Below are 24610 nucleotides of genomic sequence, written 5' to 3' on the forward strand. Positions count from 1 at the left end.
TATACATGTAAGGATTTATTTCCGATGCTTGTGTGTCTTTGATTAATATTAGTATTTAGTATACATTGAGAAAAATTGAGGGAGTTTGTCCATTGGGTTACAGCTTGATGAGCGTTACTGCATTACGGACTTTATTTGATAATTAAAGCAACAGTTATCTCTTGCATGCATCTTACGTTATTGAAGTTGTTTTCGATGCACTTTTATCTCCAACGTAACCCTTCCATTTGATTTTCCCATTGTTATTTGTTAAAATAAGTTTGAGAATGCAATAGAAAAAATAATAAAGATACAGTGGACATTGAATATGCTTTAATTGTACTCTGAAAAAGAATCAATTTTCCCCCACTCTGGAGGACAATATACTTTTTAGCTTCTTCAGGCTTAATCAAATGAATGAATGAAACTTCATACAAAAAGAGTATATGTAAACAAAGACCATAAACAAGCTCCATTTCTTTTTATAGAATAGTTCGACGCCCTAAAGATAAAACCTCCTCAGGTTGGTCTAAAAAGTAGAACTGCAGAACTTAGTCGCCCGATAGTGCTGCCTCATTTGTCTTGATAACTTTTCAGGGTGCTAGTTAGGTACACTCCAAACTATAAGAAAGCCTCATAACAAATGAACCTGCTGCTGATATTCTTCAACCAGTTTCATTTCATCAGAAAGACTTGAAATATCAGGGATTATCCCTCCATTACAATGCCTATATATCCCATCACCTACGAGATCATTTAACAAAGAAGCTGGATCTCTGGCTCCACCATGCTGTAGGAATTTCGTTCTTAAAGCGAATCCGGTAGTTAGTGATAGTGGATCCTCCTGGCACAACTTCTTCCATATGGTAGCAGCAAAACATTTGGCATACAAATAGCTATAATACCCTGCTCCAAAAAAGAAAATAAGTATAACAGAACCTTCAACTTAAATGGAAAAATAATTTGAAGTGGCAGGCCAACATTTATCAGAGCCTCAGGCCTACCAACCTGCACCATAATTAAGGAGATGACTAAATCGGGCCTCCCAGTGTGTTCCTTCCACATGTTCCCAACAAGTATGCTGTCTTTTCAGTTCAGCAACAACAGAACTAGTGTCTCCATAAGGGAGTGGCTGCTCTCCAAAAAGTGTCTGATCAACCAAGGCATAGAATATCTGACAGAAAACACAAACTATGTTAATTATGTTATGTCTTCTCACATATTAAAAAATATGTCATGCTTTACTGACTTAAGACACCAGCCAGTGCGCAATATAGGTATTTAAAATAAAAGAGCGAAAGGAAAAAACACCTGACGCTGCAGATCAGTGGTAGCAAACATATCTTTGGCACCCTTCATTGACTCCACCAGCTTACGAGGGATTTCTTCACCCGTTGAATAGTGTCTAGCAAATCTTTTCAGAACTCGATAGTCCCATGCATAGTATCTATCCGCCAAAAATACCATGAAGTCAATCAAAAGCCATGACGTGAGCAGATAAGTGGTTACCTAATTTATTTAGCAACAGCAACAATTTCTCCCTATTTTAAATCATTAAACAATGCAATAGAGGCTTATCTATTAAATCAGACATCCATAATTTCCTTTAATTATTATATCCTGATTCCCACCAAACAGTTTGTCTGAATCGCTCTTCTTCTACGAATTACAACTTCAAAAGAAAACAAAGGTTATTGCAGCCATTCTACTCACTCAAAGAGGTTGGATGGTATTTCTGCAAAATCAAGGACCACTCTGGTGCCAGAAAAATGTTGGTAATCCTGCAATAAGAACAACAAGAAAGCATACTGCAATGAGAGCAATCTTAGATGCAAACTTTTCTATTTTCAAGTAACCTCAGTCTTGTTAGTTCATTGTACAACACATCAATACAGTTCAAATTTGAAATTCTAAAGATAATTTAAACAATATCATTATAGATTATCTCAATTTGCTCCAGTCATGTTTGAATTTATGCCTTCAGAATATCTAACGAAAAAGATATCTAAGTGCTATAAATTAAACACTACAGATAATTGAAAATGTTTAACATGTTGTCCATATAAATCTGTGGGGAATAATTACTAGCTCCTGGGCTATGCTTCAATCTCCCTACTCATGAATCCTACTTTATTTTGTAATAGTCTCTGGTGTTTATTCAACGTGTTATTGATTTCTTATTTTTATTTTTATTAGGTAACGAAAAAGATTGAATTGAAAATGGCTGAGCATAAGAAATCCACAGCAAAAACAAAACAAGAGGGAAAACTTTGGAGTGAAAGCAAAGTCTGTATATTCAAACTCACGAGAAATTCAAGAAAATACCGTTCTTGAAAGCAATGAATGAAGAGCATGACCAAACTCATGAAATAGAGTTTCCACTTCCCAATGATTAAGCCTCACAGCTGATGGGCTTCGTGAACGTGGAAAATTGCAAACAAGAGCTACAACCTGCAATTTTTTCATAATCAGACAGCAACCAGAATAATCAGCAGTTTGTAAAGAAAAATATAACGAGCTTTCAACTTAACAGGGAGCACCAAGGAATATTAAGTAAACTCTTATGGGTTATTAATTAGTTACTTGTAGTATCTCCTTGTGTAGTTTCTGTATTAGTAAAATACAAGACAATGAAATGCTAAACTATTTTGATCAATTGGTGAAATAATGTTCTCATAGTCTCTTGTTTATTTCACTTTCCCTTTCTCTTTGTAAAAGCCTCCTGCTTTTACCACAGAAGGATGTATATCTTCTCTCTATGATCTCTTCTGAATTCTCTAAGGTGAATTCTTCATATAAAAGAGTTGGACATAAAAAGGAACCACATATTTGAGTGACATAAAGAGAAAACAATAATTGCTAGCTAAATGTCCAAATCTGATTGAGAATAAATAAATTTTCACGTACTGGAAGTTGGTATTCCGTTTGAGAAATCTTGCGACCCCCTTTAATTGCAAAATGAGCACAACCAGGATACTTTCCTTTTCTCGAGTACAAATCAAGGTACAGATATCCTAAATCACCCTGAAATGAGGTTGAGCTTCAGTGGATTTCAAACTGATTGCATGAAAAGTTACACATAAGTAGGTTTTGATATTCATCATCATTGACAATATAAATTACCTGGAGTAATTGGACATTTGGCAGTCAGTAGACCAAATGAAAGTTTATTTTATTATCTTTTATTTTATTTTGCATTCTCCAATGGAGACAGAGTAACATATATAATAAGCTCAGATAACATAAAATGTAGATATATTGCTATATTTACTTAAATTTCAACCAAAAACCATTCAGAGTGATAGATAGGAACTTTAAACAAAAAGTTAAAATTATGGAAACATTAATGTTTGATTTATGTTTCTACACATGTACCTCTTCAGGATGATGAAGAGACAGTTTAAGCACTTGGGGATCCCATGATTCACCAGGTTCCAGAGGGATGTTATGAAAGGTTGCACCAAACAATGACTGCACCAGCACCTTCAAACCCTCAATACAGTTTGATAAAGAAAAATATGATGCTACAACCTGTACACATGATGTTTCCATTAAGGAAAAGAACAAAAAATTCTAGGTAGGCATAAATGACAACCATATCATGCAGGTGTATTGCATTTACCGAATTGTCCAACTTATAAGTAGAGGACTTCATCATAGTCATGTAGTATGCCTCATCCCATGCCCTCAAATTTCCATCACTTCGACCGAACGTTTCTCTTTTGAATTTTGTAAGTAACTCAAACTCCTAAGATTATAAGGAAAAGAGAAAATCCTCCTTTCAGGTACAAGCACAAACCACTAGGATAAAACGCCTTTCAAATCTAGAAAGTATGCCAAAAAGGAAGCCATACCTCTTTAGACTTTGCCTGCACCATCTTGCTCATCTCAAGTAAAAATGACCTAACAACATCTGGTGTCGTAGCCATGTTAGGCTTAACGGCAAATTCAGCATAAGATTTACACCCCATCATCTAGATCAAATGACTAGATGGTCAAATCATTGAGTAATAGTCAAAACAGAATAAACATTAAGCTTTGTGGGAAATACTTGTGAAAACTATTAAGCTAAGTCAATATGATGAAATTCTATCCACTTTTTCAATGATTATAAAACTTCAACCTGCAAGAAGTCAGACTACCTTAATTGTAATTCATAAAATGGAAAGAGTCAATGCACATCCATGCCTATAGCAGCATAGATAATTAGATATGTGTGATATTCACATGCATATGAATCATGTGCTCCAAATATTCACATTCAATGAATAATATAGATAACATAGAAACTTAGGCTGTGGTGCCAAAGTAAAGGCTTAAAGGGAGTGAGAGTGCCAAACGAAGATACAAACCTGAGCTATTTCATGTCGAGCAGATATAAGCCTTCTCAGAACTTCAACATTTGCATGTGGAACAGAATTTCCTTGTATATATACCATTTTCCTTACCTTAAAATACAGTGAGGATTTATGTTTAAAAACATAACAAAACAAAACAAAACAAAAAAACAAATGATGAAGTCTTAGTTCATTATTTAGGCTCATTAAGAACACCAAAAGAATTCATCGGTGCTTTAGTTTTATGGGTAGTAAGTTTAAGTTTCTCATAAGATTTAGTGAGGTTCTAAACGCTTTTTTCTACTTTGGCTAAACTTACTGGATACTTGATAATTATCACTCTGGGTATTAACATACCACGGTAAACTTTGAGATCATCAAATAGAAAATTACCTCATCATCTGATGAGTGCTGTAGGATGGCGGCAACAGTTTGTGGGTCTGTTGTAATTTGATATCCTTTCTCTTTAAGGACAGTGTTGGACCCTGTAACTATTGAAGAACCTGACCGATAGATAGGCTTAACAAGATAATGCAAACTTTTGGGTATGCGTGATGAAGGATATATATCCACATTTCCTGGATCCATGACAATATTTTCATTGTACCTACCCAAATAAAACATAACAAAATGCAAACAGATCAAAAGCACAAAATAGGACATGATTCAGACACGTTAAAATTTACTCTTATGGAGTACAAGTAGCGAAGCATTAAGTGAGTCGAAAATTCACATATTTTTTGTTAGACAAAGAAAAAGAATGACAAAGTACACAAAAATATAGAGTACATTAGATCCTTTTTACAGGGCCGAGATCAGACAAGATAAATTTTTAAAATAAATTACCAACTCCAATCAATCACAATTTACAGAAATAGTGTCACTGAGACAAAGTATTGGTTGTTCACCACAAGCATAGAGATGTCAAGTTAAGAAAGTATCATTTACAAACACACTTACTGTCTGGATAGTTGAGAAATTTCAACATTTAGTGAGTTTACGCGATGTAATTTTTCTGCAAAAGAAAGCACGTCATTTAAAGAAAGATTTTTTAACGCATGAAATGTGCCGCAACAATTTCCGAGAACATAACCATGAAATCAAGAGCAATATGGGTTACCAGGGGAAAGATGAATTCCACCCCTTTCAAAATCAGCACGCAAGTTTCGAACTCCCCTTTGAGCTTCTTCAGAGAGCATATGACACTCCTGCTCGGCTTTCTTGACGGCATTGTAGAGATCATGGTTTGTATTGAGATACTGTACAAGAAAGAAAGCATAAGTGGATGCTACAAGATGAGATATTTTCTTGTTAATATTGTGAGATGCATTAAGGAGGAGGAGTGAGGATCACCCGTCAGCTCACATGTAGATATTCATTGATTCTGAAGGAAGCCTTGTTGGCCTCTTGAAGAAATTCCCTGTTTGGATGAGTGTGCCTACACAGTTCAGCAGAGTCCACAACACAACACACCTGATCAGGAACACGCAGAGATGCATCAATCAGTAAGGTACAAGGGAAAATCAAGCAAGCAAGAAGAGCGTACTGTGTCAGAAATCTCGTCCATTGTACGCATGATATCTGCAGCTGGAGGAGCGGTGGAAATGTAAGCGATGAGTTCCGCAGACCTGAGAGTCACAAAGTAAGAAGAAGAAGAAGAAGAAGAAGAAGAAGAGAGGTAGAAAGGGAACCTTTGAATGGCTTCATCGACGAAAGATTCGAAGCCTTTGGGGGTCTTCAAATGAGGGAACCCATACAGACCCGACGACGAAGAGAAGCTTCTTCGCCTCTCACCGAACACATTCAACGTTCTGCTCAAAAGCTTCCCCACCATCGTCATGACTGTGCTTCCTCCCTCGCGCTGCTGCTTCTTATATATATATATATATATATATATATGAAAAAATGACAAATAGGTCCTGATCTTTTATTCTGCAGGCATTTTTGTCCTTGACCATTGAAAAATACTTTTAAGTCCCTGACCTTCACAAAATTTGGACAGATCAATCCCTCCATCCAAATACCTCCGTCAGGGACTGATCCGTCCAAATTTTATGAAGGTCAGAGACTTAAAAGTATTTTTCAATGGTCAGGATTTAAACGGTTGAACCATGTTTACCCACTATGCTATATAAAAGAAAAACAAGTGTTTAATCATTTCATAATAAGCTTTATTATACATCTACATGAAATAGTAAGCTTGTGTTATAGTGTTAATAGTGTTGCTCTGTTCATTACATTATTGTTCCAAGAATTAAAAATAGTGCAAGGTACATTATCTCATAGCAATCTCTCATTCGCTTTGTGTTAGTTCACACTTCACCGGGTTCTTCTTTATGGTTTTAGTTTCATCCATTAGATTGTAATGTTTGTAGATGGAATTGTAGTTATGACAATAACAATCTTTTGTAACGATGGAAACTATCACATTGAAGGAGATACAGATGGAGTGTGAATAAACAGATGCAATTCGCTTCTACTTTTGAAGCTGAACCACAGCATCAAAGCTGAATTGTTGTCCCTCTTCAAAGGTACTTTTAAGATCTTCAAAGCTTTGCTCAACTCTCAGGTTAGTGCTAACCATCAACTGCTCCTGCAATCATTACATATTGATATTAATGTTAAATACTTTTCACAGAAGCAACCTAATCCAAATATAGCATATGGCAAAATACCTTCTCCACATACTCAGCTACAGTTGAGTTGATAATTTTCTTGATAACTTCCTTGTACACTCTTGATGGCCCAAGCACCTCTAATAAAATTTCTTTTGGTATCTGTTTAACACAACATATGGCAAAAACATAAAATTGAATTAATCTCCTTTGTATCAAAGACCTATACAGCTGAATCAACAACAGAGCATAACTGGTCCCTCAATTCTATCTAAACATACCACACATATTGTTCACATTAAGAAGGAAGAGAAAATGGAGAAAAGATTATCTATCTGATTCAAAATTTCATGACAAACCAGTGCCAAATGCCAACAACAACATAGCCAATGAAGACTAAAACAGAGAATTGATGACTATGGATACTTACATTTGGTGTTTTTCCTGGCAGTCCCCAAATTGTTGGAGCAGCAATTCGCCATGAGAACAAAAGAAAAATTCAAGTTGAGTGACAAAGGAAACTAAAATTATGTTCCAGAGCAGTTATAGATTCAGTCAATCTTTTTCATTGGCTATCCTTTTCTCTCTCTCTCTTTTCTTTTTTTTTTTTTTTTGCTATTAGCTCGGGAATCCATGGAAATTCATTACACTTCAATTTAGCTATAAATCCACACAATTAAAACTTGATAGAGTGTTCTTCATATATAAGTCGACAGATACTTCACCTCCTTTTACTCTTCGGAATCCCGGAATCGGCTGTGCTGCTGCAACCATTTTCCCAAAGACATCATCAAAGATCTGTTGAGTTTTGCTTCCAGATACCTTTATGCTTATCTGAACAGAAGCATTTAAACAAAGCATTCACCATTTAAAATTTACAGGCATAAGGAAACCATGACTATGCAACCCTAGAAATTACATGTATTGTGTGGGACAATTTAACAGCCAATTGCACATTACTTATCCAAACACACACTATGCTTTTGAGCAAAATCATGAGCTTGCATATGCTTATTATTGAATAATGTAATTATCATATTGTACATATATCTAAACAATTATGTCATGATTCTGCCCTGCTGGCCCTGCATATTCCTTCTCTAATCATTTAAACTTATTTCGATTAGAGTTTGTGCCTGCATGTACCTTTAGTTCTTTAGAATCACTGATGTCACCAACAGAGACAGAGAACTCCTCGAACTGTGCACAAGTAATTTCAGCATCTACAACAAGAAAAACCGAAGTCCAAGAGAAATTGTTCACATAAAAATCACGAGTTTCAATTAAAATGAGCATGCTTTGACCTAAGAAAAACTAGCACCTGATAAAACGGCAGCATTAGGAAGACATCTAACGTGTTCCCTGGACATTTCAAATTTAATATGAATGAATTTAAGCAGTTTGAACTCGCACAAACAATGACGCAATTTGAAATAAAGAAAGCAGCAGTACCTTTTTGTTGCAGCATGTCTAAGCTTCCATGAAGGAGGCACATGTGTAAAATTCATGGTGGGGATTATGAACTCATCTACTCTCTGCTTGCATCTGGCCACCTGCAGCTGCCACAAAATATGTATTTTAAAAATAAACAAACTACGATTACTGTCTTCTCTCGGAATAGAAGAAGAGGAACAAACCTGTGGAGTTGGATTTACGATGAAGGTTTGAGATAGAGATGCTGCTTGCATTGTTTGTGTGTTACAATTGTCACCGGAAATATACGCTGAGCAAGAAAATTCGCCCAAATTAGAAGAAATGAGGACTGAGGAAGTACATATCTGGTAATTCAGGCTTAGATACTACTTCACCAAACTCTGCTGCTGCCTCCTCTTCTTCTAGCTACTTCTAGTTCTGTTCACTTCTGCTTATCTTCACTTACACCTAAATTAATTACACGAAAATATATCGATTGCAATCATATATTTATGTCCGGTCAAGAAAACTCTATGATTCAAAGTCTGTTTATATGGTTATTTTTCATTGTATTTGGAAAAGTTTTTAAAAAGAAAATTTTAACCACTTTAAAAATTATATTAGGGCTTGGTAGGGTAAGTTTTTGAGATTTTTTTTTAATTATTTATTTTTAAAAAATTTTTAAAAAAATAAAAATAATTTTATATTTAGATATTTTATGCAAAAAAAATTATCTATTAATTATATTTGGATACAATATAAAAATATTATTTGTTTATTTATAATATAAAAATATTATTTTAAAAAAAAACTTTTTAAAAAAATTATTTTTTAATATTTTATTTTATATTAAAAATTTATCAAATATACTAAAAATAAAAAATATTTTTTATCATGTTAATAGCACTGGAACAAGCACTTAATATTAAGAGAAGCTCTTTTCTTTTTGGGGAGAAAAAAAATCGTTTGTCGAGGGGGAAAAAAGAAAATGATTGGGCCTCATATTAATACAATCATTGATATATCTTTCACAGTTTCAACTTCTACTAAAATATAAAGTTCCTAAAGTCAAACGATAAAACGAAACATTAAGTTGTTCCCCACAATAAAAATCACCACCTATGATCAGTTTATAATAATCTTTTCACGTTAGTGTACCATACCACTGAAGAACAAAACAATGGAGAAACTCATGCAGCATTGTTGAGCTTGCATTCCGCTTAAAGAACAGGTGGCTAGATTGCACGGGTGAAGTTGTTTGCGATTAAATTTAAAATGATCACATCGTATACAATGTTACATTTGAAGGTAGCGAAATAAAACCTAACGAAATGCACATAATTATTGCTTCAAGTCATTGATAAATCAAGCTTTCCCAGCATTCTAACTACAGAAATCCAGCAAAATCTTGTGTACTCTAGATAGAGTTACAAAATAATATCTTGCAAATTTGCACCATCTACAATAATAACTAAATCTTTGGATACAAAAAAATGGAGCTAGAAGGAGTCATTGTCCTTAATGCCAAAGGAGGATTTCAACTTATTAGCAAGAAGTGGTAGCATCTTGATGCTGTCTTGGATCGCCTCATCAGCACAGGAAACCATATCATTCATGGCCCCACCTTTCTGCTGGAGCTTTGCAGACTCATACCTATCTTGACATACCATCAGAGATCTATTCAATTTCTCCTGCACCATGTTCAAAACAAGGTATTTATTGTCCAAATAATGAGAAATCAACAACAAAAACTACTAAGCGTTTTACTACAGGGTGAGGTAAGTTACATGGATCTATGAATACCATATCTTCAATAGGAAATCAAACTAAATGGTTTGGAGGTCCAAAGATCTTCCAATGCAAAATTTTCGAAGATGCATGCATACATATCTGCTCTATTTCTTACAACAAACCATTAATTTTCATCAAATAGTGTTGAAAAAGTTAAAGTGTGAATTGGATCCAATTTTTATGTTTGTAAACCCTATAATCAATAGTGGATAGAAACAGATTACCTAGAATAAAGACAATTAATCGTTGATTGTACTATTGAGACTTGTCTATTAAATAAATTCACAATACTTTTGCAATTAAAGAAGCAACAACAGTTGAGAAAGGAAAGAGAGACTTACCTGAAACTTTTGCATCTCAGTATCAAAAGTCTGTTGAACATTAGCAAGAGGAATACTGCAATTTTCGACACAATTAGTTATCTCTTCCTGCCTTCTGCTCCTATCAAAGCACTCATACGCACATTTGAAATATGCTTTCTGGAAAGGTCAAATCCAATGAAACAATGAACTATATAGAATAGGAAGCTTGCAAGTGCAAAATTTGTCATTGTATTGAAGCAGTCAATAAAGAAGAAACCTGGAGAGTGAAATTGACATGGTCTTGGATAGGGGCAAGGTTATTTTGAGCAGCTACATTGACTTCATCAAGCTTCTGCCTCAGTCTTTGTTGAGCAAGATGCTCTTCAGCTCCCGCAAAGTGATCCATCCTATTCACTGTCAACAAATAGATCTTCACTTTAGTTTCAGAACTCAAGTTCCATAAGAGGGAAGAATCCCCCAAGTTTATGAAACTGAAAAGCAGTCAAGGAATCGAGCTTCAGGTCATAAATCTCGTGACGAAAAGAGGGAAAAATATTAAAGCTAGCAATTGAAATCCAATACAAAACAGGGATTAGGGTTTAAAGGGTTTAAGCCACTAAACATATTTTTTGGACTTGGGTTGGGCCGGGAAACCGACCCGCACCGTACAGAGCAACAAACCCGCCCAACCGGTTTTCTGAAATTTGCTCAAAACGGCGCCGTTGGTTAGAGGAACCCTAACCATTAACCCGCAGCACCCTCTTGGAATCGAAGAGAACTCGAACGCAGCTTGGAGGAAGCACCATAGCAGCCCTCTCTCGCCGCCGTTCCTCAACGTCCAGCCACCGCCGCCATCCGCATTGCTACAGCTTCGGCGCAACGTCGCCCTTGTTCGCCGCGCGTCCGCCTCCTTTTTGGCCAAGCTTCTGTGGTTCTGCCTCTGTTTTGTGGCCAACCCTTGTTCGAGCTGCTTAGCTCTCTGTTCAGTTCTCTACGCCGCGTGTTCGAGCCTCTGTTCCGCTGCCTTTTAGCCACCGTTCAGCCATTGTTCAGCCTCCGCTCAGCCATTTCCGTCGCGTTTTAAAGCTTCTCCCTCTCCCTGTACTGTTTGAATTTCAGAACTGCTCTATCGTAGGGTGATTTTTTCTCCTTCTTCTTGTTCTTTCTTGTATTAATTATTCAGATATTGTTTTATTTGATTGTTGTTTTCATGATTAGTATGTTTTCTAGTTCTTATTTTGTTGTTGGTTTGCTGTAGTTTAAAATTTTAATTGTTCTTGTTATTTTGATTTTCAGTTTTAATTGATCTTATTAACTTTTTAATTTGATAAATTATTGTTTTGGTGTTGTTCTTTACCTTTTGATTGTTATATTGTGTTTTTGCTGTTGTTGATTTAATAAATTGTTCATTGAGTCGAAGATGAAAACCTGCCATGTTAAAACTGCTCCTGTCATGTTAAACCTGCCATGTTAAAATTGCTCCTATTGGTTTAGTATGGCTCAATCCCTCCTATTGGTTTAGTATGGCTCAATCCCTGCTTCCAAAGAGATTCTACCACCATGCTTGGACCTTCTCTCTGAGGTTAGCCATGTGATAATTAAGGATGTAAATCTTGTGACCCACTTTAGGAATTAACTTTTTAGTTTCTTTTTTAAATTGGATATCGAAATTTTGTTTATTAATGTGTGAATATATTCTTTCATATTCCTCACTAAGTCGTAGTGATCTGTATGCCTTTGATCTCATGGCCTTTGTATTGTTGCATATTGGTAGATAAAAGGTATCAAATTTTGGTAGTAACTAGTAAGTAGAGTAGTTTATTCTTTTCTTTTCTATTAGAGATATGTGGAATAGAACAATGTATATACTTTTGAAAACCAAATTGTTTCTTTTAAACCAAAATTTGGGTGATTACTCTTTTCTAAATATGCAAGCAATTCTATCTAATTGGCCATGAAAGTTTTCTTTTTCTTTCTAGTATTAGTTCATGTTGTGATTTGTGAATGATTTTGTTTTGCAAATAAAACAGTTGTGAAGTTACTGTGAAACAGTGGCATGGAATAATCACTTGCTCTTTCTGTAATTTATTTTTTATATTTTCCTCTGGAAAATAACATATTAGATATTTTCTTTGATTGGAATGTAGAAGATAGTACATCTTTTTATGGTTTTATTCTTTATTGTAACAAATTTTGAATAATTGTTGTTAGTTACTCTGAGAACCTTGCTGTTACCTGTTAGTTATTTTATTTATTATTTTATTATAAAATTGTTAGTTATTTTATTTATTATTTTATTATAAAATGATTATTTCGGTTGAACTGGTTTGATTTTCAGAACCTTGGGCTTTATTGTGCTTGAGGCTTAGCACAAAGCCACAAAGTAAACTAAGAACTAACCTTGAGAGTTGATACTCATATGTCCAAACAAATACGCAAGTGAAGTTATTTAACTAATATTTTAGTTTAATCGCTGCTGACAAATTCTAAAATTAAAAAAAAAATAGGATAATTAGTTTGGCTACCACGAAAAGAAGATATTGGATTCTTCCAATATTCAAGCAATGCATGCACAGGATTGCAAACGTCATGGGGTACAACTAAGTTTATTTTTAGAAGTGCTATATAACAATTTACAAAGGTATTAAAACATAGAAAAAATATAGATAGACAATAAAAATACTAAATAATGTGAACAGAGGATATCTCATAGGTTAAATTTAATAGCTAAAACATAACGTATAGCAATGTACAAAGTTTAGATGTCGGTAATATACTAAAAAAAAGTGGTTAATTGTCAATGCTTAATATAAAACTGAGTGCAAGAGGAAAGAGATGTCGAAACAAAAGATTTGTAGGAGGATTTTCAAAACAATATCTTAAGATAAGAGCTGACAAAATTTTGAAGTGTTCAAGAAGGCTACGTGCCACAGTGTACTGCAAACTGGGACAATGCAAAGCAAGAAGTAGTGTGTGGAAAGTGGAACCATAACCACGTTGCAGCACTTGCACTACACAAAAGAAAAGTATAAATGCGTCAATTCTGGAGGCTCCCTCCAGCTAGATGGTAGATATCCACTGACCAATGCTTCCAAGACAGAACCCCAGATCTGGATAATCATGCATTTATATTCATAGTCAATAATTGCAACTACCTTTTCTTTTCTTTTCTTTTCTTATATAACATATTAACATAAGCTTGCAAAACTAAGTAGAACTCAGAAATAAAAATGAGCATCCTCACTGCAACAACAACACTCTTGATCCTCTTCACCATCTTCACACCGCTACACCTCAAGGCCGATGCAGCAAAATGCCACCCGGATGACGAAGCAGGCCTATTGGGCTTCAAATCGGGTATCAAATCAGACCCATCTGGGATGCTCAGCAAATGGATACGCGGGACCGATTGTTGCACGTGGCCTGGCCTCAACTGCCTATTTGAAAACAAACGGGTCACAAGCATTTCTATTGCGGGTCAACCCGACCAACCCAATAGCTTCTTATCGGGTACCATATCGTCCTCCCTCTCAAAGCTCCAATTTCTCGACGGTATCTATTTCACTAATCTCCGAAACATATCGGGTCCCTTCCCGGGTTTCCTCCTCAATATGCCCAACCTCGAATACATCTACATCGAGAACAGCCAGATCTCGGGTCGCATACCCGATTCTTTTGGAAACTCCACTCGAAAATTTGGCGCCTTCAGCTTCCAAGGCAACCGCTTAACCGGAACAGTGCCGAGTTCACTATCCCTGTTGACTCAGCTCACTCAGCTCAAACTCGGCGACAACCTCCTCACCGGTGCTATCCCAGACGGGATTCGGAACCTCAAGAACCTCACATATCTGAGTTTGCAAGGCAACCAGCTCAGTGGTAACATTCCCGATTTTTTCACTTCGTTAAAGAACCTCAGGATTCTAGAACTTTCTCGGAACAAATTTTCCGGCACGATTCCGGCGTCGATTGCCACGCTGGCACCAACACTGGGATACCTGGAACTGGGACACAACTCGCTTTCCGGGAAAATCCCTGATTTTCTAGGGAAAATGAAGGCTCTCGACACACTCGATCTCTCCTCGAACCGATTCACGGGAAGCGTGCCGCAGAGCTTCAAGAACTTGACGAAGATCTTCAACCTGGACCTCTCCAACAACTTGCTGGTAGACCCGTTCCCCGAGATGAACGTGAAAGGAATTGAATCTCTGGATTTGTCGAACAACAACTTGCACCTGGGAACAATCCCCAAGTGGGTGACTTCGTCTCCGATTATCTACTCGTTGAAGCTGGCCAAGTGTGGAATAAGGATGAAGCTGGATGATTGGAAGCCTTCGGAGACTTACTTCTACGACTACATCGATCTCTCCGGAAACGATATCTCAGGGAGCGCCATTGGATTGCTGAACAGAACAGACTATTTGGTAGGGTTCTGGGCTTCGGGGAACAAATTGAAGTTCGACATGGGAGGTTTGAGGATCGTGGAGAAGCTCAAGTACTTGGATTTGTCTAGAAATTCGGTGTTTGGAAAGATTCCTAAGGGTGTGGTTGGGCTTCAGAAGCTGAACGTCAGTTATAACCATCTTTGTGGTCAGATTCCAAAGACTCAGTTCCCAGCCAGTGCCTTTGCCGGAAATGATTGTTTGTGTGGTCCTCCTTTGCAGCCATGTAAGGCCTAGCACTATCATTAGGCAAATAGTTTGAGAGAGGCTGAGATTATGTGTGCTGATTAGTGTGTGATTAGTGATTTGTGAGTCTATTAAATTTTAATTTGGAGACATGAAATTATGGATTCCTAAATCTCGCTAGTATAGTATCTTCAGCCCTGATTTGTGCCAAACATGCTTTAATAATTATCTTCAGCCCAGATTTGTGCAATACATGCTTTAATAATTGTTCAATTCAATGCCACTATTGCATTGATATTTTTTGTTCTTTTGCGTCAACTTGTGTTGGAGTAATGGAGTTGTAAAGTGTGGTGCCCACTTCCTGCTGGCACTGCCCACTAGTCCATTGACCGTGTAGATTACGCTCATTGAGAAACTTCCACCCTGTAACTGTTGAGGCTGAATTCTTAGTTAGATTATCCAAAGATAGTTGTTGTTTCTTTAATGAAAGAAAGATGACTAACGATTTCTTATTAACCATTTTAGTTTCGTGACGACTTGGGCAAAAAAGGCTTGTAAATGGGTTCATTCTTCCTGATACTCTCTCTCATTCATTATGCGTTTCGATGTGATTATATCCACATTTGACCATGGCCATTGGCCAGTGGCTCTATTAGTGCCTATGACAGGGGTGCCTACTTAGTAATTAATAATATGAATATCTGAATTTGGTTCACACTTGGGTCAAGTCATTACAATTTGTCTTTTCTCTTTTAATACTAACATAATGTGCTTTATTGTATGATGTTGATTTACAAACCATGGCTATAAATACTATGTGATTCTTACAATCTTATTCACAAAACAATTTAGAATGGCATATAGATACTTGTTTGCCTTCTTGTTGGCTTTATGCCTCTCACACCCTCCTCATTCTGTTCTTGTTGCACAGAATTTGCCATACAAAGCTGTGAATCTAGGAAACTGGTTGCTTGCTGAGGGATGGATGAAACCTTCTCTCTTTGATGGAATTGTCAACAAAGATCTCTTGGTATGACTCTTTCTTTATTAGGGTCCACTTCATTTGCAAATTTAACAGAACTGCTTATGATTTTTGTTGATTTCAGGATGGAACTCAAGTGCAGCTAATGTCCACTAAGTTCCAGAAATATCTCGCAGCAGAAAATGGAGGAGGAGCTGATCTTGTTGCCAACCGTGCTTCAGCTTCAGGTTGGGAAACATTCAAGGTATGTTGCTTTATCTGAAAGAATTCCATTTAGATCCATTTTTTATGTTTTTGGAATTTCAGTCTGTCCTGTGCTTTTTTGCAGCTATGGAGGGTCAGTGACACATCTTTCAATTTTAGAGTGTTTAACAAGCAATTTCTTGGGCTAGAAAATCAAGGCAGTGGAAACAAAATCGTTGCAGTTTCCAACTCGCCTAGCAACCCGGAAACATTTCAGATTGTAAGAAATAGCAACGACCCCAACAAAATTAGAATCAAAGCATCTAACGGTCTGTTCTTGCAGGTAATATACTACTTACTCCATCATCAAGCTATTCATATTGGATAAGTACATTTACTTTGAAAATATCTCTAAAATCTTGTGTGTGAAGGTTCAATCGGAGACATCAGTGACAGCAGATTATGCAGGCACTAATTGGGATGAGAATGACCCCTCTGTCTTTCGTTTAAATGATAAAGTTGCAAATCAGTTACAAGGAGAGTATCAACTTACCAATGGTTATGGCCCTGCTAGAGCTCCTCAAGTCATGCATGTAAGAAATCTAATTTACAATTTTTCTTACAAACTACGAGACTTGTTGAACTCATTTTATTCATGCCTTCCCTGCAGAATCACTGGGATGCATATATAACCGAAGATGATTTCAGATTCATGTCTGAAAATGGATTAACTGCAGTTAGAATACCCGTTGGATGGTGGATAGCACAAGACCCGAATCCACCTAAGCCTTTTGTAGGGGGATCTTTGGCAGCTTTGGACAATGCTTTTACATGGGCGCAGTGAGTATCCATTAATTCATCTTCCTCTATATGTGTCCATCACCTGACTATTTGTTACTCGCAGAAAGCATGGGATGAAGGTGATAGTGGACTTGCATGCAGTTCAAGGTTCTCAGAACGGCAATGATCACAGTGGGGCAAGAGATGGATATATAGAATGGGGAGATTCATACATACCAAACACAGTCTCAGTCATTGACTTCTTAGCACGAAGGTATTATTTTACTTAAACAGAATTGTACCATACATATGTTCAATGTTGTGTTATGGTTTGAAGAATTGATTTTTTTTTTATTAACAGATACGGTGGCAATCCAAGCCTAGGAGGAATAGAATTGATGAATGAGCCGTCGGGTGTCAATCTAGATAGCCTCAAAAACTATTACAAGCAAGCTTATGATGCTGTGAGGAGATATAGCCAGAGTGCTTATGTCATCATGTCAAACCCATTGGATCATGATTCTAAAGTACTTCTCTCATTTGTCCAAGGTTTTAATAATGTAGTTATTGATGTGCATTACTACAATCTTTATTCCGATTACTTCAATAGCCTGAACGCACAACAAAACATTGACTTCATAAGAAATCAAAGAGCCTCGGATCTCAGCGGTGTCTCTTCAACTAATGCTCTTAGTTTTGTTGGTAAGATACAAACTAAACTCTAACCAATAATATTATTGAACATACAATCATGATAGTTACATTATTATGATATTGGTAGGGGAATGGACTGGTGCATGGAGCGTGCAAGGTGCATCAAAGGAAGATTATCAGAACTATGCAAAAGCACAATTGGATGTGTATTCACGTGCAACCTTTGGATGGGCATATTGGTCCTACAAATGTCAATATGATCAATGGAGCCTTAAGTGGATGATCGAGAATGGTTACATAACTCTAAATTGAATTTCAGCATAATATATGTTTACTCTTTTCTTCAGTTCACTACTCTATGCTGAAAAATAAGCTGAACAAACTAATAATGATAAATTGCTTTGTACCCCACTCTCATATAGTGCAATCAGTAACATACCATCCTACCTTCAAATATCATATAGTGTTTTTATTATTTTTTGCATCAACGTCAACTTGAAATTGGGCTTCAGGGCTATTTGGTGGGTTCTATTATTTAGTGCACCTCATTAAATATAAAGACTTAACTGTCGAAACAGAAAAATAAAACTGACAAATCCAAACAAAGCGACTGATCACCCAAGCGGAGAGTGGAGACCAGTTCTTTTGCGCCAATATATTGCCCCAATTCATGTCTCAATGGGTTTTTTAAAATGTATTATATAATGGGCTTCATGAAAAACACTGGGTTAGCTTTACCTCTTTTTTTTGTTTATAAATTGGGCTGCAAGGCATTTTACACTTTTCTGATTTAACATTATATATTGTCTTTTGACAAAAACAAAAACTCAATCTATTGTCTTCACCAAAAATAGAAAACAAAAACTGTGGAAATTTGCTTGCTTTGTTTTAATTTTTAAATACTAGTTTTATTTTTGGGTACTTTATACGGGAGATCAATATAATCATAAATATTATTTGATATCATGATAAATTACATTGTTTGTATGAAATTCACAATCCCTAATATCTTATAATTAAAATATAGCTACACAATAAATTAAAAATATCAAAACTATATGAGTATACATATCTTGTCTTTTATTTAATTATTTGAAAAAAATGATAAATAATCCTCAATAGTTACCTAACACTTTAATTTACACTCACAAGTTTAAAGTTTCGATTAATGTTCTGAAAATCAGTTCGAACCGATCAAACTGTGAACCGGACGAAAAGACAAATCGGTCAATTATCAAACTGCAAAATCTAAAAATCGGAATTGAACCGACAAACCGGTAAGTAATTGGTCGGTCGAACCGAATCGTGATTCGGCCGATTTTTTGGATGGCAACAAAACGCTGCCGTTTTTTCTCTCTGAATCCCTAAATGTCCAAAATCCTAAGATCCCTAATTGCCTTCCCTTCTCTGCTTCAGTGCTTGTGCTTCTCAGTTCTCACTCATCGAGCAGGCTTCACTGAGCTACTTCCAACGCCTCACTCAGTCACTGTCACACCGTCACACGGGTCGAGCCACCGCCGTCGAGCCACCGCAGCAGCCGTCGCGAACTAAGAAGGTGCCTTCGCTGTCTTCAACCGCCTCACTCTCACTCTCCCTGTTACATGTTCTGTTGAAGCCTTGAAGGTGCCTTCGCTGTCTCCCACTCTCCCTGTTTTATTTTTCTATTTTATTTTTCTTTGAACTGTGTATTGTGAAACTGTGAATTGATTCAAGACTCAACTGATTGGAGGGAGCTAAACTGTACTGTGATTATTGATTAGTGATTACTGAAACTGAACTGTGATTCAACATGATGAACATCAAAACTGTGAACTTTGAAATTTGTCTCCCTGTTTTATTTTTCTTTGAACTGTGTAGTGTGAAACTGTGAACTGATTCTGATCCTACTAAAATGAACTGTGATTACTGAAACTGATATGTGATTCAACATGATGAACACCAAAACTGTGAAATTTGGTTAATAATTGTTGTTTATTGATTAGTGATTAACTGATTACTGAAGTTGAACTGATTTTGGTTTGTTTACTAAACTGGATTTTGTTGTTTGTTGGATAATTGTGAATAATTTTGAATAATTTTGGATGTTATTTGTTGTGCACTTGAGAGTTGAGATTATTGGGTTGGATTGTTGGTAATGTTTAGGTATGGACGAAAGTATCAACCAAGAACTACCTAAGAATAATAATGCTGAAACTAATTCTGCTTCGAATGAACGTTCTCTTCCTCCCGTGACTAACGAAAGTCAGTCACAAACTTCTAATGTTCAGGGGAAAACTGATCCTACTTGAATGATATTTTAAAGTTTAGATTAGACTATAATTATATTTTCATGTGCTTATTTATATTTTATTTATTATTTTATTATAAAACGATTTTTTTAGTTCAATTACGGTCGAATCGATTAAATCTATAAACTAATGAATCAGTAGCTAAAACGGTTCGATGACCAGTTCGGTTTTCATAACCTTGGTTTCAATTCCATTCCAAGAGTATGGAAATGGATTATCATTTTCCAAAAGGTTGAATTAAATATATAAATTATTTTTCACTTATAAAAGGTGTCAAAAATAAATTTTTAAAAGATCATAATATTATTTTTTTTATTTCATTTTATCAAGAAACTAAATTTATTCGCAAGTTTAATGCAAAAATAACTATAATCCATCGCTCTTCTGGATTATTAGTCCAAGTTGTAGTGAATAGTGATGACTGATGGGAAATGAGGTTCCAAATCACGTGGCTGCAGACTCTATAGAATCATGGATGAAAGCAGCATGTATATATTGTCTGCTATATGGGTCCAATTTGAAATTTGATGACGAAAAAAGTAACATGTAATCAAGTAATCAACTATAATGATTAAATTAGCAAAATCTAATTGTAGGCTACGTCGGTCGGCAATAGTAGAGATTCCCACTTGAATAAAATAATGCAAAGAAGGATATTTTCCATTTTGTACATCAGAGAAAAGGAACTTATATTTAAAAAATTGGCGAGAAAGGAACAGAGGCACATGTGCCAGTTCAGACAAAGTTGTATTGTATTGTACATGACTACATGTTATATCAACCCTTATCTCATGAATGATTGCCCCGTGCCCTAATTGCATTCCCATACATCTTCTTCAGAAATGTTCTTTTATTGTTGTACAATAATTCAATTTATTTAGGTTTCACATCTCTTTCAATCCCAACAAATAAAGAAAAAAGGATAAATAGGTCACTGAACTTTTGTCTCGCAGACATTTTCGTTCTTGACCATTGAAAAATACTTTTAAGTCCTTGACCTTCACAAAACTTGAACGGATCAATCCCTCCGTTCAAATGCCTCTATCTGGGATTGATCCGTCCAAATATCTCCGTCAGGGACTAATCCGTCTAAATTTTGTGAAGGTCAAGAACTTAAAAATATTTTTCATTAGTCATGGACAAAAATGTCCGCGAGACAAAAGATTAGGGACCTATTGTCCTTTTCTCAAAAATAAATAATAGGAGAAAACTTTGTATAACAATTTTTTTTTTCTTCTTCTAAAAGGACAGAGTAGGAAGCCAATAATTTGGGTATATTTTTGTCAAGTGGGCCCCATAGAGGTGTAGACACAAGATATGGTTAAGGAGACTTTGGGTTAAGACATTAAGTTAAGTTGGGCTTGTGAGTTGTGATCCTCTATATAATGAAGGCTTTATTCGCTTTGGTTTCTCAGTCTTAGAATCCACACTACAAATCCTTATCTTCTCCACATAAAAAAATATGGCAAAGGGTTTGCATCTTTCTCTCTGGCTTGTTCTTGTCTCTGTCATTTCAGTCACATTCAGAGCGGAGAATGTGAGCGCAAGCCCTTCGAATTTCATAAAATCGTCTTGCAGTACGACGACGTTTCCAAACGTGTGTGTGGAGTCTCTGTCCGTGTATGCAAACACGATCCAGCAAGACCCTCACGAGCTGGTCCAAACTGCCCTCACACTCAGCCTGAACAGGAGCCAGTCCACAAGGGCATTTGTGACAAAGTGCAACAAGTTCAGAGGCCTGAAGCCCAGAGAGTACGCGGCCCTCAAGGACTGCGCAGAGGAGATCAGCGACAGCTGTGACAGGCTGAGCAAGTCGCTGAAGGAGCTGAAGCTGTGCAAGGTGAAGGGTGACGATTTCAGATGGCACATCAGCAATGTTGAGACCTGGGTCTCTTCTGCTTTGACTGATGACAGCACCTGCGGTGATGGCTTTGCTGGCAACGCTCTCAATGGCAAGATGAAGGATTCCATCAGGGCTAGAATGGTAAATCTTGCTCAGGTCACTAGCAATGCCTTGTCACTCATCACCCACTATGCTTCACAGTACTAGTCTTGTTTCTTCTTCTATTTTTGCTTTCAAGGATCATCTCAATCTTGTCTTTTATGTCACATATATAATCAAATCTAAATCCTTATAGATTATCATGGTTTTGTAATCTCTAGTATTCTTACTGTCAATTGTGTATCATATATGCTGAAGCATTACTAGTTTTTTTTTTTTTCTAAGGTATTTTCTAACTTTCAATCTAAGGACTAATTTGCTGTCATAAGATCAATTTAAGAATTTGCCATTGATACAAAATCACGGACTAATAAACTAACTATTAGATCAAATCAATTTGGTCTCTGAAGCATTACTAATTGATTAATTAATTAAGAAAAATACATGTAATCAACAATATTTTTTACCGAGTAATACTAGGGAGACAGAACTTGTCTTATTTAGCATTCATTAATTGTTACAATAATTAATAAATACTAAATAAGGTAAGTTATGACTGTTTTTGGTTAATTTTTTTTTTATTACCAAACATTTCTGTTTTAAATAATATGTGAAAAATGTGAATTAATAGAATTAAAAGAGTAAATTAATCTTAAATTTAATTAATAATATTAAATTATGATGAAGTGTATTTTTATTTGATTAGTAGTTGTTTATGGTTACAAGAATTGAGAAATTGACATGGTGTTAGAGATAGATCCTAAATTTGCCTAACTTGAAGGCCCCAATTAAGTACCATCATAATGTGATAATCAAATTAAATAATCGGGAATGGTGGAGCAAAATACGGAATCGAAGTCCGAAAAGGCGACCAATTGGAAACCGTGCAAGAAAAAATGAATTCAAATTAATAAAATATTTTAAAAAAAAAACTCAAAAGAAAAAAGCAAAGCATAAACAAAGTGAAGTGTGAAACGAAAGTTGAATGAATGGGATGGGACCTCACCTCACATGCTACTATTGTTGATTTGGTATACATTCATTATACACCCTTTTCCCCTAAACTAAAAAAAATTCAACTAAGAAATTAATAGTTCCATCTACTTGCTTACCTACTTTTCTTCTTACCCTTTATTTATCGTTATTATTATAGGTACAATTAAATAGATAATTTTTTTTTTTTTTTTTTTGGTTTCCCACGGTATCCCCCAACCCGACAGGCCAAGGACTAATCCGTCGCGGTACTGAGCTCCATTTAAGGGTTTGCCGCTGGCCAATGAGTTGCTGCATGCACAAGGCGGGATTCGAACCCCCGACACTTGCTTAAGCGGACTAGTGAGCTAACCACTAGACCAACCCAACTTGGTTAAATAGATAATTTATGTTATTAACTTAGAATGCCACAACTTCCCCTTTCTTAATTTAGTGTATTTACTTGCTTTATAAACCGTGTACTTAGAGTCAGAGGTTTCGTTAAAAGTGCACTAAGCCCAAACACGCGCTAAATTCTTATTCTATTTATTGTTTTACGGTTTTCAACCCAAAAATAGAAATTGCATCGTGTAAAACAATAGAATAAGAATGTGTGTTGAATAAGCGTGTAAAATATTAGTGTTTATAGAAAAGTTTTTAGATCATATTAGTGTAGAAACCTATGTCAAGCTTCAAAGAGAGTCCGAGTCTTGTAATATGTTCACATTTAAACCACGTATTTGATGTGCAAGGCCATAACACCCTCTCTTGAATTAATTTTTTACGTATTTAAATTTAAACAACTTTAATATTGTCATATTGTTAGATTTAACATAAACAATTCGCATATTAAATCATCAATAATATTCAAATTCAGTAGATAAATAAAATTCACTCAATAATATTTATCAGTGTAAAATATTTTTTCTTTGGTTCTTAAATGATTGATTACTAAAATCTTAGGGTTTTGTACAATAAAAAAATGAGAAGAAGGAGTACAAATGTATAATATAACTTAACTAATAATATTATTAATACTCATGTCACTTATTTCGTTAACTATACTTGTCAAATTTAATGGTAAAAAAATATTAAATTTATTTAAAATTTTTTGAAAAATGACGTTTGAAATGTTATTAACTAAATAAAAATTGAATTCAAATATTATTGAGAACTATAAAATAGCACTTTATTCTATTTAAATACATTTTTGGGTAGATATATTAACTTTTATATATATATATGAAGGAGTCTATTATTTTAAAGGAAAAAATATTTTAACCAAAAAGAATACAGATAATTGCGTGTTTTGAAAATTTGAAGTCTTTCTCATAAAATTTACAGTAAAAATAAAGTGGTGACTAATTATAATTCTATTGGCATTGATGTTATCAACGTTTAATCATTAAATCAGTACTAAAAACTATTTTAACATGTCATAGGTTACAAATTTGAAATGAATTCAATGAAGTAATGACTAATGACTATAAGTTATAACTCAATTGATATTAATAATGTCATAAATGTTTATTCATCAAGTAAGTAATAATAATATTAAAGTCGTCAGTTATAAGTTCAAAATGATGTACAATTAAACCAAAATATAACTCATGAGCAGTCATTATGAAAAACGAATAGCACATAAAATGCAAAATTAATTAACTCAAGTTATATCTGATATTGAGTAATGAAGCAGCATATATAGCATGTATTATTATAAAATTTGTTCTATATTAAAATACAATAA

The 24610-nt window shown here is 35.3% G+C and overlaps 6 protein-coding genes across 14 annotated transcripts; 3 read left to right on the plus strand and 3 right to left on the minus strand.

The window, feature by feature from the left end:
- Positions 1 to 295: 295 nt before the first annotated feature.
- Positions 296 to 6302, minus strand: LOC112752052 (mitochondrial intermediate peptidase, mitochondrial). 6 transcript variants are annotated; one of them, XM_025801425.3, is made up of 16 exons: positions 6008 to 6302; positions 5863 to 5944; positions 5682 to 5789; positions 5437 to 5575; positions 5277 to 5331; positions 4710 to 4923; positions 4332 to 4427; positions 3834 to 3953; positions 3602 to 3727; positions 3355 to 3510; positions 2887 to 3003; positions 2305 to 2430; positions 1693 to 1760; positions 1291 to 1426; positions 988 to 1153; positions 296 to 885 (listed from the first exon to the last, which is right to left on the minus strand). In XM_025801425.3, exons 1-16 carry the CDS (start codon positions 6154 to 6156, stop codon positions 614 to 616), a joined length of 2130 nt encoding a protein of 709 aa, XP_025657210.1. In that variant the 5' UTR covers positions 6157 to 6302; the 3' UTR covers positions 296 to 613. The 6 variants fall into 6 exon arrangements, with proteins under 6 accessions (XP_025657210.1, XP_025657215.1, XP_072084782.1 ...); XM_025801430.3 differs by having other exon boundaries at positions 5670 to 5754; positions 5863 to 5903; positions 6008 to 6176; XM_072228681.1 differs by having other exon boundaries at positions 5670 to 5754; positions 6008 to 6176.
- A 163-nt stretch (positions 6303 to 6465) lies between these two features.
- Positions 6466 to 8866, minus strand: LOC112752054 (uncharacterized). 4 transcript variants are annotated; one of them, XM_025801434.3, is made up of 9 exons: positions 8735 to 8866; positions 8569 to 8654; positions 8384 to 8484; positions 8253 to 8293; positions 8078 to 8154; positions 7657 to 7765; positions 7362 to 7375; positions 6992 to 7093; positions 6466 to 6909 (listed from the first exon to the last, which is right to left on the minus strand). In XM_025801434.3, the coding sequence occupies exons 2-9, from the start codon at positions 8617 to 8619 to the stop codon at positions 6793 to 6795; spliced, it is 612 nt and encodes a 203-aa protein (XP_025657219.1). In that variant the 5' UTR covers positions 8620 to 8654; positions 8735 to 8866; the 3' UTR covers positions 6466 to 6792. The 4 variants fall into 4 exon arrangements, with proteins under 4 accessions (XP_025657219.1, XP_025657218.1, XP_072084784.1 ...); XM_025801433.3 differs by having other exon boundaries at positions 8384 to 8490; XM_072228683.1 differs by lacking the exon at positions 7362 to 7375 and having other exon boundaries at positions 7646 to 7765.
- Positions 8867 to 9584: 718 nt separating this feature from the next.
- On the minus strand, positions 9585 to 11024 carry LOC112752049 (uncharacterized). The gene is made up of 3 exons (XM_025801422.3): positions 10715 to 11024; positions 10477 to 10614; positions 9585 to 10035 (listed from the first exon to the last, which is right to left on the minus strand). The coding sequence occupies exons 1-3, from the start codon at positions 10841 to 10843 to the stop codon at positions 9844 to 9846; spliced, it is 459 nt and encodes a 152-aa protein (XP_025657207.1). The 5' UTR covers positions 10844 to 11024; the 3' UTR covers positions 9585 to 9843.
- A 194-nt stretch (positions 11025 to 11218) lies between these two features.
- On the plus strand, positions 11219 to 15312 carry LOC112752048 (uncharacterized). Its single transcript, XM_072228684.1, has one exon. It carries the CDS (start codon positions 13668 to 13670, stop codon positions 15111 to 15113), a length of 1446 nt encoding a protein of 481 aa, XP_072084785.1. The 5' UTR covers positions 11219 to 13667; the 3' UTR covers positions 15114 to 15312.
- A 486-nt stretch (positions 15313 to 15798) lies between these two features.
- On the plus strand, positions 15799 to 18117 carry LOC112752047 (probable glucan 1,3-beta-glucosidase A). Its single transcript, XM_025801420.3, has 8 exons — positions 15799 to 16092; positions 16169 to 16288; positions 16373 to 16570; positions 16659 to 16820; positions 16898 to 17067; positions 17132 to 17281; positions 17369 to 17709; positions 17789 to 18117. Exons 1-8 carry the CDS (start codon positions 15916 to 15918, stop codon positions 17971 to 17973), a joined length of 1503 nt encoding a protein of 500 aa, XP_025657205.1. The 5' UTR covers positions 15799 to 15915; the 3' UTR covers positions 17974 to 18117.
- Positions 18118 to 20672: 2555 nt separating this feature from the next.
- LOC112752046 (21 kDa protein) lies at positions 20673 to 22091 on the plus strand. The gene has a single exon (XM_025801419.3). It carries the CDS (start codon positions 21412 to 21414, stop codon positions 21997 to 21999), a length of 588 nt encoding a protein of 195 aa, XP_025657204.1. The 5' UTR covers positions 20673 to 21411; the 3' UTR covers positions 22000 to 22091.
- The last annotated feature ends 2519 nt before the right edge of the window (positions 22092 to 24610 follow it).

This window comes from Arachis hypogaea, chromosome 19, assembly GCF_003086295.3.
Source record: "Arachis hypogaea cultivar Tifrunner chromosome 19, arahy.Tifrunner.gnm2.J5K5, whole genome shotgun sequence".
Lineage (NCBI taxonomy): Eukaryota > Viridiplantae > Streptophyta > Magnoliopsida > Fabales > Fabaceae > Arachis > Arachis hypogaea.